Source organism: Anopheles funestus, chromosome 3RL, assembly GCF_943734845.2.
Source record: "Anopheles funestus chromosome 3RL, idAnoFuneDA-416_04, whole genome shotgun sequence".
NCBI classification, from domain to species: domain Eukaryota; kingdom Metazoa; phylum Arthropoda; class Insecta; order Diptera; family Culicidae; genus Anopheles; species Anopheles funestus.
In genome coordinates this window covers 69,180,930-69,200,659 of record NC_064599.1, presented here as the reverse complement: position 1 = coordinate 69,200,659, position 19,730 = coordinate 69,180,930, and the positions used below count along the sequence as shown (strand labels likewise).

At 42.5% G+C, this 19,730-nt stretch overlaps 1 protein-coding gene and 1 long non-coding RNA gene across 2 annotated transcripts in view; both read left to right on the top strand.

Moving 5' to 3' along the window:
* LOC125768673 (uncharacterized) overlaps nt 1–19,730 on the top strand; it is a 336,169-nt gene that overhangs the window by 265,105 nt on the left and 51,334 nt on the right. The window lies entirely within an intron of this gene.
* On the top strand, nt 107–5,347 carry LOC125768636 (mucin-5AC-like). Its single transcript, XM_049436604.1, has 4 exons — nt 107–290; nt 399–595; nt 663–1,073; nt 1,140–5,347. Exons 1-4 carry the CDS (start codon nt 268–270, stop codon nt 5,039–5,041), a joined length of 4,533 nt encoding a protein of 1,510 aa, XP_049292561.1. The 5' UTR covers nt 107–267; the 3' UTR covers nt 5,042–5,347.

Sequence of the window (19,730 nt, the reverse complement as noted above, 5' to 3'; positions counted from 1 at the left end):
ATTCAAACTGAAACCCGAAAACACACTGACGGCTGCTAAACGCATAATTAGCCGCCGTGCCATTTGAGGCGGCTGTAAACCACATGTAAACAAATCGAACTGTCAAATGAGTTGGTTTACGCCTGATGGTAGGAAATACAAGAGCTTGTTCGGATAAATTCGTTCCAAGATGTGTGTTATTTTGATAAAAGGTGTAATTATTCGGTAATATGTTTGAAGGGGCATGTAGCATACCCTCCACAGCGACACGTGCTAGTGAAGTAAAGGATGACAAAAAAGAAACCCTCTCCGTGAGTAACGTCTCAATGAAGTGGACACATTGCAATTCGGATTTTGCAATATTTATTTCAACAAGTAAATAACACACGTTTTTCACTGCGGCGGTTATAATTATGCAGACAAAATCGCATCTGGGAAAAGGAGCGACGGGAACGGCTGAACAAAACATTCGATGATCTTCAGCGCCTTCTTCCTGACCATGAACCAGCATCCGCGCTCAGCAAGGTGGAAATCCTGCAACGGGCAATCGAGCTCATTAGTAAACTACAAAAAAAGATTAAGGTGCTGATAGAAGAATGCAATGATCCACTGAAAGGTAGGCTCGTTACATTGTTACAAGTATATTGCATCGTTAATTCACTACACAAGTACGCTAATTTCAGAACATGTTAAGGAGCAAGAGCATCGTCTACAGCGGCTGCTAGTTAGAAATGAAGAACTGGCGGGATTATTGCGCAAGGCCAAAATTAACGTTCCACCATGCAAGTATACGATCGCCGAGGAGGATATACAGCGACAGAATGAGGAGAAAGAGAATGGAAACCGGGATAAGAAACCGGTAGCGAAGCAACGTCGCACGGGAACAACTCCCAAAAAATCACCTGTGATAGACAAACAGCCTCCGGCAAGTGTAGCGAGTTCGGAGTCTTTAGAGTTAAGTGTTGTTAAATGTATTCCATCGACCGTCAGTGGGGTGAACGGTGCGCTCAGCAGTTGCAGTTCTTGCAGTATCTTAGCCACTACTGGGCCACCTGCATTGAGACACTCAAATGGCATTGGTCCCGGAAATGGTGGTAAGTGTGCGATGCTGTTGATTAGTTGCTAGTGGCTAACAATCAAACTAATTTTCCAATTTCTAGTGAACGTCACACCTGCTCTACATCCCACCCCGATAATGACCACCAGCGTTATAATATCAAACAATGGGAACCTTGTACAAGTACCGATCGTGGCGCCTCCCTCGTCGTTACTTATCGTTGGAAATGAAGATGTCCGATCAAAAATAAATCTAAAAAATCGTCCCACTGATGCCAGCCCGGCACGATATAGAGGCAAGCGGGGGAAATTTACCATAAAATCGATTGACCTTATCCCCGGCAGGATAGTGAATGGTAAGATACCAATACCACCATTAAGAAGAAATACGTCCGACAGCTTGAAAGCAGCTTCCAAAGCGCCCAGATTGAAACGGAAGCGATTGATTGAAAAGTGTAAAAGGATGCGAAAATCCAGCACGTCAACATCTACCACTACTAGGCAGAATAAAGCTCATGATTCAAAGCTAGCAAAACGCCCACGGCTCCATGAGATAGGAAAAACTTACAACGAAGGAAATACGAAAAGCGACGGTGACACACATCAAAAGCAAAATGAGCACGTGCTTGACCCAGCAGTTAGTAAAATCCCACCCAAAGAACAACGGAAAAATACTCATACGAATTTGAACGAACCAGCACGCGAAACACATCTAGATATTAGTTTAAACCAAACGGAACTGACGGAAGATATTTTTGCAAACCTACATGTTGGCCCCGATGGTTCAAATGTGCATGGAAATGGAAACGAAGATGGCACACTATCACCGACAGCAGCTTACCTGATGAACTTTCCGATTGTAGCTGGCGGTGGCAAAGCAGCTGGCAATCATGCAGACACCGGCGAAGGTGAAGAATGCCAGCACGATTCAGCGCCAGTAGAACACCAACCATCGAAGTCAAACATTACTGCGACAAACGAGCAAACAAATGGTATATTATTGGATAATTTTTCATCGTATTTCAACTACGGACACATAGATACGATGGGCGTAGGAGGTGCCCCAACGATGGGACATGATGTTTCAGCTTTACACTCGATTCCCACATTAGCGGCGAGTGTGTCGACGGCAGTAACGACAACATCCCATTCAATTGCAGCTACCGGTTCCACCACGAAGGAAAACAATTTCACCAATTTCCCCACCATTTATCAATCGATCGATAATATGCTTGATAATAGACCTGTAGCGACAAACAGATCGACGGCGGTTGGTTCAACGAACAGATCCCTCTCGACGGATACGGACTTCCCTGGCAGTGTAACGTTTACCTTCACGCTTACATCTAACACCTGTACAGCTCCGACGACGGCACAACCTACGATCGGTTCAGCTCATTTTTATGGCTCTTCCTGTGGTGCTCTTAACCCGGTGAAAGCAGTAGACGAGTTTAGCTCACCGCTAAAACCATCGATTGAATTTACATTCTCGCTTACCAGCACGACCGCTTCACAGCCCCGTACCGTTCAATCGCAGTACACTAACAGCTCGATGCTGGCGACAACGATGACCACGCCGTCCTACGAGACGTATGGATACTTTCACAAAAATGTTTCCAAAGCCGGCAACTATTGTGCATCATTTAATGTGCTCGATCCATTACTGGCCACCGAAAAGCCCGCCACCAGCTTTACGTTTAGCCTTACGTCCTCTACTAAGACGGAACCGGCATACGCGCAATCGACAATAGTGACGGTCTCGTCCACCAACACTACACAAACGTACGGGACGCCACCGAAGTTGTCCACGAAGCAGTACCATCAGCCAACTGTAGACAGTTTTCCACCAAAGCAAACACCTGCTCCCAAGGCGGATAAGGTTTCCCAGAGGGCAAACAAAGGAAATGGTTCTCACAGTGCTCATGCAAATGGGATGCAGCAGCAACAACCGCAACAGCAGCCGAATCAGTCTCAACAGCAGTCAGCATCCAAATACGATGTATCCTGGATGGCAGCAGGTGTACATAACGGCCAATCTACAGTCTCATCCCATAGTAATCAACATCAACAAACGCAGCATTCGAGCTACGAGCCTGCACCCTTGATCGAGTTCCCAACAACGGTCGGCTATAGCACCACGAACAACTACAAATCGGACATCTTTTTTGCGCATCCACCGGGCGAAGAGCATAATCTAACATGGTCATCACCTAGCAAACTGTCCAACATACTGAACGATAGTTCATCGCCATATTTTCCACCCGTAACGCTTCCCACGCTGAATGGCGATTTAGCGCTCAACACTTCCGGTGGTGTAAATTCGTTTGGTGGTGGTGTAAGTGCCGGCCCCACTCACAAACCGACAAGCTGCAAAGTCGCTACAAATCACACCAAAAAATCGTACACGCACAGTAGCTCCGTAGGAACGGTACACAATGAAGCACCATCCAGTGGTAGCTTCCTTTCCGTAAGCCAACTCGTAAATGAACCCTCGAAATCCTATCCCGGCAATACCAACAGCAATGTGATTGCAATGAGCGGTAGCAGCAGTTCCGGCGTATGTCAGCAGAAACCGGCAAATAATAATTATTCGGCCGAGGCTCTGATCGGCAACTCGTACACCACTCATTCGAACTATTCTTCCGTTGGTCTGGAGAATGGACGTAAGGATAAGCCGTTCGAGTATGGAACCAACACGATAGACAATGTTCCAAATACGGCGGGTCCTTTAATACTGAATTTCGATTCATTTGCAAACACGTCCGGGATGGATTACAATAAGGGATATAATTTTGGTAATCAACAAAATGGGTACATTACCTCATCGTACGGAGACGCTGCGTACAGTGGATCGAGCAATTGTGGTATAGCATCGAACGTTGCCACATCGTCCAGTATACCTTACTACGGGAAGGCATCAGTTGCGCAAGGTTACTATAACCAATCGAGCACGGAAGGTACGATGTTGGAGACGGGATCTTCTTCAACTGCCGCAAACTATCCCAGCGCAAGTCATCCTCAATCCATTGGACAAGATTATGCACCCTACTATCTGCCAGCTTTTGGAGAGAAAAAGCAATATCCCACACCAACGCATGGTGGATCATCTGACCAGCCGGGTACTAAAATAAAGAAAAGCCACAAATCAACCGCTGTTGTTCCTGCGGTGGACTATGTTTGCCATGCTACTGTCACTTCTACTACGATGGCTTCTACTACCATGAGTTCTAGTACCTCAAACTATAGCTATACGTCGTTGAGTAATGTATCGAATAATGCGCTAATTGCATCTTCAGGATCTTTAGATCATGGTACATCACAAATGGATGTTTCATCTTATTCAAACTACCATCATCATCATCGGCACAATTACCATCAGCAGCAGCAGCAGCAACAACGATTGCCCATTCAACAAGCGGGGAATATAACATCCGACTCTTACAGTAGCACATCCTCAGGAACGGCGGTTAGTCGCAAACCTGTGTCTGCATCCACCACTACTGCTTCATCGTACAACTACACGCAATATTCGTCGGAAAAATCTATCCAACCATCACACCACGACGCACACCAACAGCAGCCATCCTATTCGACATCATTCGTTGGTGGCCATCATAGCCATCATTTAAATCTCTCGTCCTGCATCAACCCTTCCCCGGCAGTTAGTTATGCAAACGTGCATTCGACACATTCTGCTTACGGACAGCAAACAGCAACTTCCCATCAGGGTCACTACTATCGACAGTCACATCAACAGCAGCAGCAGCAACATCACCAACTACCGGGCATGTCTTCTTCCACCAGCTCAGCCGTTCCTGTGCCCAACAGTAGCAGTACATCGAGTAGCACCATAACGAACTTCAACCTGAGTACAATATGTCCGGAAATTAATGACAAAACGGGCCGGTCAAGAGATGGCCGATCGGCAGTAACATCCGTACCGGGAACGGTTGCAGCAACAACGGGAATACCATCATCCGTTCCCTCTATAATAGCTCATTGGTAATAAGACAGGCTTACCAAAAGGCAGGGTACTGTTGAGTGAGAATTTCGAATCTAGTGCAATCATTTTAAAGCATACTCTTTGTATAAACTAATTCTTAGGCTTAGGTATCTATCGCCATTTAGCTAGGATAGGGTGAGGGAAAAGGGGAGACAAAAACATTCTACAACTGCGTGTGTGTGTCTCCGAAGTCAACTGTTTGCAGACTGTTTGTGGTGTATAGTGTCGAAGGCTTTCTGTAAGCTATTGAAATGTTTAATTTTATTAACTTAAATCTATTACTAATAAAGCATATTTAACTTATGCAATATGAGGGTAACAATTAACGTAGAATTTAATTTAGATTAGGTCTGTGTCATTGCTGGCTACGGCGATGCGGTGTCCAGATGGGAGTTTATATCGGTACTGTCGTATAAAGTCCTGTCCCACTTTAGGAGCTTTTTTCAGTTAATATTTATGAAAATACCCACGAGATAATCTTTCACTCTTAAGTTTAATTTGAGCTTCTCGTTATTCAGTTAAGTGCCAAAAGCATAATAATTGCAGAGAAATTCATTTTAAGGACGTCTTAGGACGTCTGTTGTTTGTATTGAAACCTTCCCCATATTAACCTACCAACAAAAGGAGAGGGTAAAAACGACACCCATTTGGTGCTAACAACGGCACAGCAAAAGGACATCGTACTCATAGTACGCCAAACCAAACCAAACGAAAAAACGGACCATCTGTTCACGCCTCTCCCGCAGCACAGCACACGGTTAACGTTAACCGATAATTATCGCCACGTTTCAACAATTGCAGTGCAGCACAAAATACACCATGCAAAAATGCTTTTGCCCGCCATCGGTTTAACGTAACGCAAAAGGACAAGGACAAGGACAAGGACTCGGCCGGCTGTTTCTGGTAGAGAGCCGATGTTCAATTGACCGGTCCGTTACGGTCGATCGCGGTTTGGCAGCGCGTTTTGACGGATTGGCAAAACGCACCGTGGGACAGGATAATGGTGTACTTGCGTCACTTGCCGCGCTTCCTCCACTTTCCGACTGGCCGTTGTTTAAGATATCCTGTTATTTCGATACGCGCGCGTACATTGCAAAACGCACCCAAAACGCGGCGGCCATCTTTGTAATGACCACACTACACCCTCGCTAGGCAGTTCAAGTGTCTGGCCGGGGAACAGTACAATGTATTAGTACCGGTCGGCAGGACACACGGCTTTGACAAACGCCTAACTGCAGTGCCGAATGTGGGTCCGGGAGGTGAAATATCGCTCAGCGCCTGGAAGGTAGTATAATGCCTTAGCATAGTCTGCGTACTGCAGTCACGGTATTTTTTTTGTTGTTTCCCCCTAGTTGCTCGCTTCTTCCGCCGTCTGTTCGATTCGGCAACGATTCAATTAGTTATCGTCAGCCGCATATGCATAAATCCGGTGTGGACACTGCTGAGAAAACGGGCAGCCGACTCCATTTCACTCCAATGCTGGCGACATCAAGCAGCTACACGGATCGGCTACCCTATCGTTGCTAGACACGCGACATAGTAGATTCCACACGGCTCGTTCTAGGGTGTCCTTTGCTCTCTCTACACACACACACACACACACACATCTTCCCAGTGGGAATGGGGGCTCTCTGCAGCAAAAGGGATGTGAAGTTTACAATTTCGATAAAAAAGCCTCAATTAATGTAATTAACTTTTGATGGTCCGGATGGTTTGGGGGGATTTTTTTTTCGGATGGCATTAGCATATGTGAACCACACTACACTAAAGGCTGGGCGAAAATCGTGCTGCGATCACACTTTTACGTACAGTCAATTGATTCCACCATGTCGGGCAGAGGTGGAGAAGATCTAACAAACAAGGCCGCACTAAAGGCCAACCAAACCCAACAAGCATGAGTGCCGGCAGTTAACGTGGCCAAGATTACTTCACGTAATTAGTTCCTGCACGGGGTATTATCATCCTGTTGCGCGCCTGTTGAGACCTTTGCAGGATGTAGTAGCGCCGAGTGGGTAGTTTATAAAATTCGCACCAAAGTGACCATCCGTCATTGGTTTTAATTGGCAAGTGTGAACGGCACACCTGGTATTGCTGAAGAGTCCTCAACAAAACCACAGGCTGGTCTATTTAGAAGGTGAACAAAACATATCTCTTCTCTGGAGCCATTTCCAAAGAGGTCACACCGTCTAGAACCGATTTTCTGAAAGGGAAATCTCAAACTCCTCGGTGGGCCAATAATACAGTCAATATAGGCGCTCCGGTCTATGTTTACCAAACCCGCAACAGCAAACAAACAACCGTAGCATGGCAATTTATATCCTTCCGGGGGGGGGTTCCGTTACTTACTTGAGCCTATGCAGTTTTTATTGCCCCTTGCTTTGCAAGTCACCCAAAACGTTCTCGCGCCATTCCGGAATCCGGAAAGAAAGTGCTGTGAAAGTGTATGTGTGTGAGCGACATTAAACGAATGCTGGAATGCAGAGCTGCTGGAACGACGTTTCGATGTCCGAAACGAAACACGTGAATATGTTGGCTTCTAGCTGACCTCTTCTAGTCGGGCAAGTCCTCACAGCTAATTGCGGGAGAAATACGCAAACAAAGAGGTGGCAAACCTCTGTGTTGAAGAAGTGTGTCGCACAATTTCTCCATCGTCCGAAACGAAACGATAGTTGCCGTTTTACCAAAAATTCTTCATGCAGCAGTATAGCCTTTCGAGGTTTTTCGGGAAGCTAAAGCTGAGAGCAAAGTTATGACCTTAAGGCGAGTTTTAAGTTATGTTGATTTGTACTCCAAAACCCTTATTTACCACAAACCAAGAAAAGACTCTTTAAAAAAAGGCACTTTTTTGTTTGCTTCTGAGCTTTCGTTGCTAGAACTCTCTCTGCCTCATTGTCGTACGGCAGTAGAACGTAGAACTTCGGTGGATTTACCGTACAAAGCCAAACAAAAGATTTTCCGATGCCGATGGTCGTATAGGATTCCGTGTCACACGGAAGCTTTTGTGCAGTTTCTGCATGCAGACGCGTCCGGTTGGGCCATCGTCATCGTGTGACCCAGTCACAGAGTCGCCAACAAATCGCGCGTCTAGCACATGCGAAGTAATGTGGCGTATATTGGGCTTCGCACATTTCGTTTCCCATTTTCCAACCTTTCCCCGCAAAGTGAAAACTTTTCCCGGGCCAGCAATGTGGAAGTGGTGTTTCGGATCCGATTAATATCCGGAAGATGTCTCCCAACAATCGGCGTTGGAGTTTTCGGTGACCAAAAACATCGTACCATTCGGTGGAGATTTATAGTTACCTTGGAAGGCGAGGTTGGGGAGGGCTTGGGACGGGAAGGTGTAGAATTATTTCGCTCGTTGGAATTTATTGTACAGGAAATGGAATAACTTTCGTCACCGTCTTTGGTACAGCCAGCCGAATGTCCAACGGTACAATATATATGAAAAAAACCCCCGAAACGAAAACTGCAATGCCAACTTTCAGTTCCAGTATAGTAACTGGCAAACTACTTGACAGTGAATATCGTGTGCCGTCGAGCCGACGTGGCTGAAGCCTTTGCACTAACTGCCATTTCCTTTTCCGGATTCCAGACGGGTTTTCGCGGGAAGAAAGGGGGGGTCTCTGGATAACGTTGCAACGCCCCAGTTGCAGAACAGTGGGCCCTCCATCTCCAGGCTCGTCTCCCTAGCTCTTGTCCAAGCTGGACGGAGCTGCAGCAATAAAAAATAGAGTGAAATGTGCTGGATATCAATAAATTTTCGGAACCTTACAATACTACTACCCTTGGTACTTGTGTGGCTTGTGGTGGTGGTTTCAAATTTATCATGACTCGGATCGTCGTCGGTCGGGCTCTAGAGTGCAGACGAACGGTTATATTAAATGGTCCAGCATTTACACTAACCTGGGAACCTAAGGAAGGTTAAGTTCGATGCACTCGTGCAAATGGGTCCATGATCCATTGCACCGTTGATATTCACTGGATTTGACGCATAAATCATAAGCAAGGAGTTATGAAGATGGGGAACTAAATGGAGTCATTCCATGATCGAAATGCGTTACTGTGTGTTGATTGATGGTTTGACTATGTTTACTGGCAATAAACTCATCGATGATATGTGTGATTTACGACTGCAAGAAATATTCGCCGTATATTGAAGTTTTTGCGTGGAATTTTAGTTATCATATACCATAAGGATTAGATTGTCAATAATATGAAGATCTAAAAGTGTCTTTTGATTCTTGATCTACAACTGACTTCAAACTAGACTAACTGCCCTTAGCCTTTGTTAAATACTCGAAAAGCGAATAGTTCATAAATCCTCTTTGGATTAATAGACTTGTTTTACTAAACTAATGTTAGTTAGTTAGCTCCGGGAGAATACCGTTTGAAATGAGATTTGCAGTCTAATGAATAGTCTCTTTCAGAACAGAAAGAGTCCTCTTTAAATGAGTAACATATTGATAATGATGGCGTAAATTGTTGAGAAATTGAGTAAATTTGAGAAAGTTCCTTCTTGAAAAAGCTCAAGAAAGGAAGAAATATTCCACAATTGACTGCACAACCACAAGGACGCGTAAAAACTACTAATTTGCTGCGGTCGAGATGCGATTTGAACCACGACTCTTGGTGTGTTAGGCTGAAGGTAGGAGCACGAAACCATCGAACCGATCTGTTTTAGTACACGTTGTATAACAATCACAATCAAATTGTTCTTCAAGGTTTAATTGATTTGAATGCCTATAATATTCTATCTAACGTCTAAACCATTTCTTTTTCTTGCATTGGGAAGCTTTTAGTTACGTTACCGAAACCTTGGCCATTTATTTAACCATTATATCTTAAGCTGCCACATTTAACAGGCCATAATTCTGCCACTACATACAATGAACCAAACACAAAAACCGGCCTACAAAACCGAAATGATGAGGAATTTTAGTGGACCACCCCATTTTGCGTACCCCTTCCAGCCACCTTCGTCGAAGTTCGTTTTGCAATTTAAAATCGTTTCATACCAACAGTCGAAAATATGCCGAAATGTGTCATGTCGAGCCTGTCGTCTAATGCAGAAAGCTCTTGCTCTTATTGCTTGCTTTGGCAACGAAACAGAACGGATATGCCTCGAAAGAAATGTGTCTATACCCTCGAAATGTCGTTCTTCTTTTGGGGTAAGCATTAAAACACACACACAGATACAAACACTGCAAGACCTTAGACATGAATTGGGTGCTGATTAAAACCAAAGCAAACACACAAGCACCACATTAACGTACCGTAAAGAAAATGGGACCAAGGAAAACGGAAGTGACAGCCGTCTTTTTTCGCACTTTCCAGTGTCGGTTTGTGTCTCCTGTTTGGCACCAGCTGGAACTGGAGGAATCAGCGGGCAGGAGACAATAAATTGTGCAAATCCTTCCTCCATTTTCCCTTGTCGATAGAGGAAGATTTCTTTTTTTCCAGCCGAAGGACTTTTGGTACCTTTCTGCCGCCACGACGCGGGTCATACCGTTGCAGTGTGTTTCTTTGAGCTGTCATTTGTCGTTTCGCAATTATTAAAATTTCACCATTTTTTTTTATTCCGTTCTGATTTGCTTTGCCGACAACGTTCGAGGGTGGATTGTTTTTTTTTTGAGCGAGCAAGGTGAAGAATAGACAAGATGACGTTTAATTAGTAACGGCAAAAAAGGCACTCCAAATCACCCGTCGTGAGGAAACGCGAACAAGGAACTGTACACGAGTCAATTGAATTGATGTATTGAGATTGAGAAAACAGTGAGGAAAAGCGATGAAATGGTAAAATAGATTTTTGGGTTGATTTTTGTTGAGTGTTGAGACGAGTGAAGAATGTTTATTTTAGGGTGAATGTAAAAAAACATCAATTGTATAATGGACAAATGAAATAGTGTATTAGGAAGGAATTTTTTAAGAATTATACTGAAACAATTGTACGAAATAATGTTTGGTTTAGGAGCTTATGAGTTATATTTCTTCAGTGCCTTGCGAAAATCAGAAAAGAACTTAAGAGTCAGACTCGTTCGGTCGAACACACCGGGCATAAGTTCTTATACCTCGACTGTCACTTCAAAACCTTTCAATTGCTGAAGTATATTCAGGCTCTACAACACTGTGATGAAGGTCCTCATGCAAATACATTGACCTTCAGACAAAATCTCTAAGTCCGACTCAGAAATGGACGTCTATATCGCTATGCGTAATAGGTTCTCGTTCGCATTGTAAACATGTTCTAAACGACCTTTATATTATTGACCGTTAATGTATGAAGAAACTCATACCACAAGATCCTTTAAATAATACTGTTAGAATCATAACTTTGATCATAAAGCGTGTCAGATGTAGAAATAAACCCAAACTCACGGGTCACCGGTTTAACCTCAGTTATATCAGCTCCATTTCGTCCGTCGATCTATCCCGACACGATTGATTAGAAGACGACTCGTCTCGATGATCTCGCTTCGAGAAGGTTATCAGCCATGGAACGTGGACCGTTGCTATGAATTTGTTTTAGCAGCAGAAACCCTGTTTACTGTTGCTCCCTCTATCGGGCTGATAACGATGACCGATTCGGAAGACCATCAGCATCAATGTCCTGATTTAGTATGGTACAAATCAACAACAACACGTGCTTATCAGGGACAGCAATCGTCTCGAATGTGCAACAAACGAGCAAAAAAAAAATTTAAACAAACTCATCACTTTACGGTGCAATTCCGTTACCCGTCTAGTTGATGCAGTGTTTGCAAAACTCCGGAGCATTTTTTTTTTTGCTGGAAATGTATTAGCGCAAGATTTCAAAACATCGATCGCATCGAAACTCGTTTGGCGCCATGATGGCGGATGGCGGTTATAGAGCACGTGGTATGTCCATTTCAATCCAAGCAGCTCTAGGATGTGAAAAATGGCCTCCTTCGACTGTGCCACATCCAATCGAGGATGATGCGTCATGTTGCGCATGGCAAGGAATGGTGGAATATTATTTTGCAAACAAGTTTCGTCCCACTTTAACAGATTTCCAGCAGTGTACACAGTTAGGAGGGTTGCACGAATCTAGGACAAAGGATTTGAAGATTTTCGCAGGGCGCAGCATCCAACATGGCGAATGAAGAACCATTTTGAAGATGGCCCATAAAAACCCACCATCGTCTGGGGAAGGAATTGTGGATGATTATTGCAACTGTAACTATTGCAATTCTTACCTTCAACGTCACTGCATAATCCACCGCACCAAAAGTGCCTTCTTCCGGTATTAGTTTTTTTTTTCTCCCTTTCTTCAAACCCATGACGCACCCCGGTCAGAAGTCGTATACCGCCGGAGGTTAAGTATTTCGGTTACCTTCGGCGCTGGAATTGAACACATTCAAGCTGCAATACCCGTGAACCTTTCCTTAACCTCATCACATCCGGCCACTGGAAGGGTGTCAGAACTGAATGCAGTGCGTCAGTTCCTGAATGCATATTAAATCGGTGAGTATTGCCTTTTTGCGGCCTTCTTCTTCAACCACTTTCCGGTAGGTCACACTTCTCTTTTTGTCCCTATTTCCGTATGTCGGTTGTCCCTGCGTGCGAGGATGGTCTGGAAGCGCTAGGTTTCAAATTTCTATCACCTTCTCTGTTGCGGCACACCTTTGGTTGTGACACGGGGGATAGTGTTGAGTTATTCTACCGGTGCCGGCCTTTAACTTCTTGAAGCGATCTAATTTCCACGAACAGTGGAAGGGACGAGATAATTTCGAACTTTGAAACTGTGAACATTGGTTTAAGGATTGTTTTTTTAACGTATTATCAAAAACCCGAGTTCTGATCATTCTTCCGATCGAATATGCAATTAGAATCAATTTTGAAATTAAAAAACCATCCCAGAAGGTTTTTATTTTTACTGATCTGTTAATAAAATAAAATAAATTTAAAATAAACATGGAAAAAATATTACGTGTGTTAGAGAACCTTCCCAATTTACAACAACCAAAATCCAAAACACTAATTTGTCCTGCTACGCATCCATAGTTCGTATACAACGGAACGCAACCCTGAAGGTATGGGGCCAGCAGAGTCATTGTTTTTTTCCCCCTGCTGGTCGCACATACAAACCAGGAACATACATAGGTACACATAGAACGGCAGCACACACGACAGCAACAAAAAAAAAACACACGCTGACAAATGTAAAGATATGCGCCATTCCATTCCTGTCCGTCCCCAAAGCTCAGGAGGTCGGGTCATGTCAGCCGTCGCAGGGTCTATTCGGGTACTCGAGACACAGACCAAAACCAAACCATCCTTCTCACGCGGTCAACAGACAGACCACGCAACGGCATCCAAACGCAGAACCTATATGTATGTGTGTGTGTTGCCACTTTGGTGTATTAAACAAGCGGAATGTCCCCCGAGGACAAGGAGGATCGGAGGATGGTGTTGTGTTATAAATAAATTCATTTCCCATCCCTGTTTCGGTCAGAGCTTCGTCTCGACGAATGGATATATGGATACTTCTTCATTCGGACATGATCATCGCACCCGTTTCTAGGTTCAATTTTTGTTGTCTACGATTCATAACGACATTTTCGAACCGAAACACATTGTATCGAAATTGAATTAGTACGGCGTATAGATAAGGAAAAGGGCCTCTCTCTCTCTCTCTCCTCGTGGTAGCATGCCACCAGTTTTACAATTTGGCTTTGGAAAAACTAATCTCAACACCAGCGTTGTCCTAGCTCCTAGTTTGTTGCTGTCCAGCTGTGAAGTAACCCTCCCTCCCGCCGGCGGTACTGGTGACAGAGTGACCGGCTCAAATCAGCTTTCAGCCCCTACTACATGTCCGCACGGGGCCCGTTTATATTCGAAGCCTTACGAAGGTTATGGGCAATAGGGCCCACAGCCGTGACTATTCGTCGGGATACTACGAGGGCGAGAATCCATACTTGGACAACCACCTCCTTCCCCGCGTTCTGTGGAAACCCAGAGAAACTGGTCGACAATCTGTCGCCGGGATTTTGGAAGTTGCCGTAAAACCTTTTCGTCGCTCCGTTAAGTTGCGCTTGACCATATTACGGACATACAATTTAAATCGTTCTCCGGCGGGGAAAGAGAGCAACAACGAGAGGGCTGCCAATCAATATTCAATACAGTACCCGAGAAGATTAGAATGTGTCCGGCGGCTGTATACATTTGAATAACTTGATGTGTGTGCAGACAACAGGAGTGCTAAAAAAGTGTGTCATCTTGGGCGTTACCTTGCTTAACTTAATGTAAAACATCTGCCATACAGAATGAGGAATAAAGAAACACCGTTCTACTGCTTATCTAACCTCAAATCTGACCTCCTCCACGTAGACGTAGTCTTCCCTTCGTAGGCAATCACTTTCAAGCGAAACGTGCTTGCAAATGGCCGATAAGCGGAAAACCCAATCTGGAAACATGGTGTCAGTTTCTTCCAATTCTTAAAATCCAATTATCAAAAACCAATTGGCTTATCCGTGTGCTCGGTCGAAAGGAAACCCATATCCTAACTCAATGTTTGAGACTCTAAAGTGAGGAAGAAAAAACGCCAACCTTCCACCATCGGGATCTTACCTAAAGGAAGGGAACCGATAAGACATTGGTTACCATTGGGCTCACCGGTCTATCGTTATCTGCTGCTTGTTGCTGCTGCTGCTTGTCATGGAACATAACGGGCCAAAAGCGAACTGCTACCCTAATCCACCTCGACAGGGAATTCAGAGGGCTTTAGAAGAACGCGCAGGAATACTGATAAGCACCCGAAAACGGATCTCTAATCTTAAGTACCGTGGTGGAAAGATAAGGCAAACCCGTTGACCGTTTACACATTTCCCACATATCCCCCCAAAAGACGTTAAATAATCGTGTACGCAAGACGCCCTGTTTAAGATAAGACACGTACAATGAAACGAACTCATTGATTGGGTTGAGTTTCCCTATTTTCGGTAAATTACTCATTAGTTTATCAATCGGTTCGGAAAGTGCGCCATGTTTTTTTTTTGTTGTTGTTGTTTGCGGTAACCAGATAAGACGTCCATCGGCGTCAAGTGTGATGCGTCCGCTGAGATTAAAACAGAAGAATTGAATGGCTGAATTCGCTCGGTGTGTATGTGTGTCCCGCGGAACTGACATCTAATTCAATGTATAGAATAATAGTTCTCATCCGATAAAATGTCTTCTCCCCGCACATAACAATGGTAGTGTTTTAATTTTAGATTCTGTACACTACGCCCTGCATACTTTTCACTAATGTGTCCACGATATATAAGACGTTTCTTCCGTCTAAAGCGAGTGTCTTTTTTTTCACGAGATGTGTTCTAAAATTTATGACCCCAGAATCTCGCTCCTGACATCCGGACTAGGGATTTTTTTTTTGGTTGTTGCTGCTGCCAGTTTTAATACCCTCAAGCTCCACATCATACTCTTCTTTGTGATTTTTTTTTTTGGTGCTGTTGTTCCTTGAATTTAGAAGCAGAAACACAGAAAACAAAATCAATGCGTGAAACGTGCAACGACAGCTCTCAAAGTTTTAAACTCTCTAAATGACAATAAAATTGGACGCGCGAAGACAGCAAACCATTTTGTCCCCAAAACGGGGAACCAATTCTTACAAAACGGATATCGATTCTATTTCCGTTGCGTGTTCTCCAGAACGATCGCGACCCGTGTGTCCGTATACCGGTAAGATCTTTCAACGTGAGTTTTAGAAAGTAAATTGTTTTAATGATGGTACTCCAACTCCAATAATATCTTCATTCGGTTTTGTCGTTGTGACACACTCACGTGGCGCACGTGTGCCGGAAACGATATTGACTGATGGATGTCACAACCTTTTTTTTTTTGTTAAAACAGGCCTTTCAATCTGGGGTCCTCTGGGACAGCGATGGAATATAAATATTTACTCCCAGGTTTCGGATGAAACGTGCGCGCTAATGTGCGGAACAGAATACAATTGCTAACAAATTGAAAATTAAGTGGTAGATCGTTAAATAAGCCCCGTTACAATCCGTTTTATTGAGGGCATTTCCTTCTAGCTGGAGTTATCAAATATTATTAAAACGTGACTTAAGTTTTCTTCTGGGAGTTTACTTTAAAACTAGTATCAGTAGAGTATGACTTTAGTTTAGACTTAGATTGGAAACACGTCTCTTGACACGATCACACTAGAGATGAGAATAATAACTATTTTTAGTGAGTCAACTCAGAGTGAATGAGTCGTTATTAGGAGTCAGCTCGTTTAACGACTCATTTCGGAGTCATAAAAAACCCGCCATAAACGTATAAGTCATTTATAAGGCTATAAGCTTAGGAGATTTTCAAAGTTATAGTTTATTTTTAATTTTTTTATTCTTTTTTTTTATTTAAATCATTATTTGAGTGAAACGAAACTTACTTCAACCAATTGGCATTGAAATAAATCAATTTAATTTTTTTTGCAAAATTTCTCAAAAAAAACGTAAGGGGTAAGCCTTATGAAATTTTCGAGTGGAATTTTTTTTTGAAATTTTTTTCTGATTTTTTATTCTTTTTTTAATTTAAAGCATTATTTAAGTGAAAAGAAACTTATTGCAACAAAATTCGCATTAAAATATATCATATTTATAAATTTTGCTAAATTACTCAAAAATGAAGAAAATTTTACATTTTCTCAAACAGGGTAAGGAACTTGGTTCCTCGAATAACTTCTGGCACAGACGTCTGAGGGCATGGCCGTCCAAGAAGAAAATGTAGCCATTTTTGCCATCTATCGACCACAGGTTAATGATTGGCGATCCGTTGGATACCGACCGAGTTATAGCCAAAATTTGGTGCAAAAATGAGCCTTAGTAAATTTTCATTTTTTTAGATTTTTTGATTATTTTATTATTTTTTACTCTTTTTTTTATTTAAAGCATTACTTGAGTGAAAAGAAACACATTGCAACCAATTGGCATTAAAATAAATCAATTTCATTTTTTTGCAAAATTTCCCAAAAAAACGTAAGGGGTAAGCCTTATGAAATTTTCGAGTTGAAAATTTTTAAAAAAAAATTTTCTGATTTTTTGTTCTTTATTTAACTTAAAGCATTATTTGAGTGGAAAGAAACTTAGTTCAACCTGTTGGCATTAAAATAAATCAATTTATAAAATTTTGCTAAATTACTCATTAAAAAGGTAAGGCTATAGTTAGGAAATTTTCAGTTTTAAAGAATTTTTTTCGATACAGAGCGAGCACTTTATTCATTTGGCTAGTTTGGGTATTGTACACATATATTCCGTTTCAACTCACGTATTTACTCTTTTTGCGACTCGACTCATCACGGCTACACGCTTACACTCATTTGTGAGTAAGTGAAAAAAGAGTCGCTAAAACTCCTCGTGGTGAGTGAACGAAACAACGTTCCGACTCACTATCATACTCTTACTCACTTTGCACATCTCTAGATCACACCACACTAAACAACTACCAGGATGGATTCCGAATAGCTCTTTCCATACACGATCGATAGTCGATCTTGTTAAAATTAAAGAAAGGGAATGTTTTTTATATGTTTAATGAAAAATAGCTAGCAAAAGCACAAGAAAAGAAAGGAATGGTAGAGAATTTTATTGAAAACATATAAATATGATTAAAAAATATGAATTCCAAAATAATATAAGATTAGCAGCATTTTTGAACAATTTTACAAAACTGCGTAACCCCCGGCAGGAAGTGAATAAAGTAAAAGAACAAATAATTGCACCAGAATGCTGAGAAGAAACCCCAAACTGGAGAGTACATTATCGATATTAATGCAATTATGGACGATGTGGTAGAAAAAAAAATACCACGTTAGCCAACCGTTAACGTGGTGTGACAGGCTTATGGTTGTCGTTTCGCACCTGTCTCATCTGGAACACGCTTTTCTGGTGTCTTTATTTGGTTCCGCGTACATGTACACATGGGAAGGTGTCATAGCAAAATGTGTTACAGAAAAATTAATTAATGAATATATTTATACATGCCAGACATTCCTGGCTGCTTGCAGAACACTTTAGCTAGGTAAAAACAAAAGAAGAAAAAAACAGAAACATAATAAAACAAGATGGTTTTTCAACGTTCAAGTCCTGTTAATGTTCATATTTTGAATATGATCTGCATATTTGCATTAATCTTGCGCTTTTTTTTATTATAGTCTTACCAAGACTTCATTAATTCCATGACTGCACAGCAAAGCAGCTTCAAAAGGATGAAACTTCTTAGGGAACTCGAATTTAGTTGCCCAAGAATAGACAACAGCCAGCGCATAGAACCTTCCAATTACAAACGCCAAAATAGTCCGGAAAAAAACTTTCCCTGGAATGAATAGATCATCTGTCTGGGTGAAATTTTTGCGCGTGGAATTCTTCGCTCGAATGCTTAAAACTGCCGCCCGGTGACAAGTGTACACATTCGGTGGCGTTGGGAAACGACATCACAGCATCATCACATACCGTACCAGGGGAGGGCAAAAGAAAACCCCCATCCCCGCAGTTCATCATCGCATCTTGCCGTGTACACATTCTTCACTAATCCTTACTGTGTTCAATCCGGGCGCAGGCTGTGTAGGAAATAGAGCGGCATCATTGCGCAGCAATTGCTTTTGCAAGTAAAACTTAATTCATTACACCTATAAATAGTAATGGCAAAAAGCAGTTGCGAACCATGGCGATGGCACTAGTGCAGCTCCTCTTCGGTTGAAGAGATTTGTATAGATATGTAAGCATTTCTACATTGCACTGTTGCATCCAAAAGAAGCCTTATGTGGTAAAGGACTTAGAGAATGAAAAAAAGAATCACACAGCTACAGTCATGCGCCATTTTTATCTGTCGGTGATGCTGGAATTTGTTTGTGGTCATATATCATCCAATTAATTGTGTCACTGTAATCACTATTTCGTATTGAAGATTGGAAGGAAACGAGGATCAATAGAATGATTCGAGCATGTATAGCATGATTAGATCTGGAATTAATTTACTTATCCTGTCATATCAGTAAGTATCTTCAAAATCCAACAGTAATTAATGACAGAGATGCTTCGCCGAATTAAATTTTTCATGCTCTAATCTTATGGCGATTGCCAAGAATTAAATATTGAAGCATGAGAAATTCATGATAGCGCAAGGCAGCCATTAGGCTGTGCAGAGGGTGTCACAATCTGCTTTCTTTATATAACATATATTAAATGACTAAGAAAGATAAAGGATGTCTAATCGACTTAATTCAAATCGCTCCTCTGTATCCAGAAGCCAGATTTAGTAATTCGTTGAGTCCAAACGGAGGAGACATCCATAACTTTTTCATACAGAGTGAGATCACTAAACACATGTCGGTCGCTACACACACTACCCGCGGTTTGACCAAGCTCGAAGGAAATCCCCAAACTTAAACGTACTATTCTGCTTACAGCTCAGGTGTAATACTGGGAAGTAGTGCTCTGGAGATCTAGTTTCCCCAGGGCTAATATCTACATTGACCTATTGGAAGGGTGTAGATATCTTCTATCACATTTGTCTTCCGCAGGCTCAACCTTCTTGAAGACTATTTTTCATTCCCCGTTCGACTCTTATCGTCACCTTATGATTGCCCTCCACTTGAGATTCTTCTCCTTTTTAAAGGTACTTGATAACTTCTGGTTAAACTGACTCCTGACTAAATACACTAACTTGATGTTGAAGA

What these genes read in the sequence shown, in the direction of transcription:
- LOC125768636 (XM_049436604.1), top strand. Translation starts at nt 268, where the DNA reads ATGACAAAAAAGAAACCCTCTCC. An exon ending in ACAAAAAAGAAACCCTCTCC is followed by an intron (nt 291 to 398) that starts GTGAGTAACGTC and finishes ATAATTATGCAG; the next exon opens with ACAAAATCGCATCTGGGAAA. An exon ending in ATGCAATGATCCACTGAAAG is followed by an intron (nt 596 to 662) that starts GTAGGCTCGTTA and finishes CGCTAATTTCAG; the next exon opens with AACATGTTAAGGAGCAAGAG.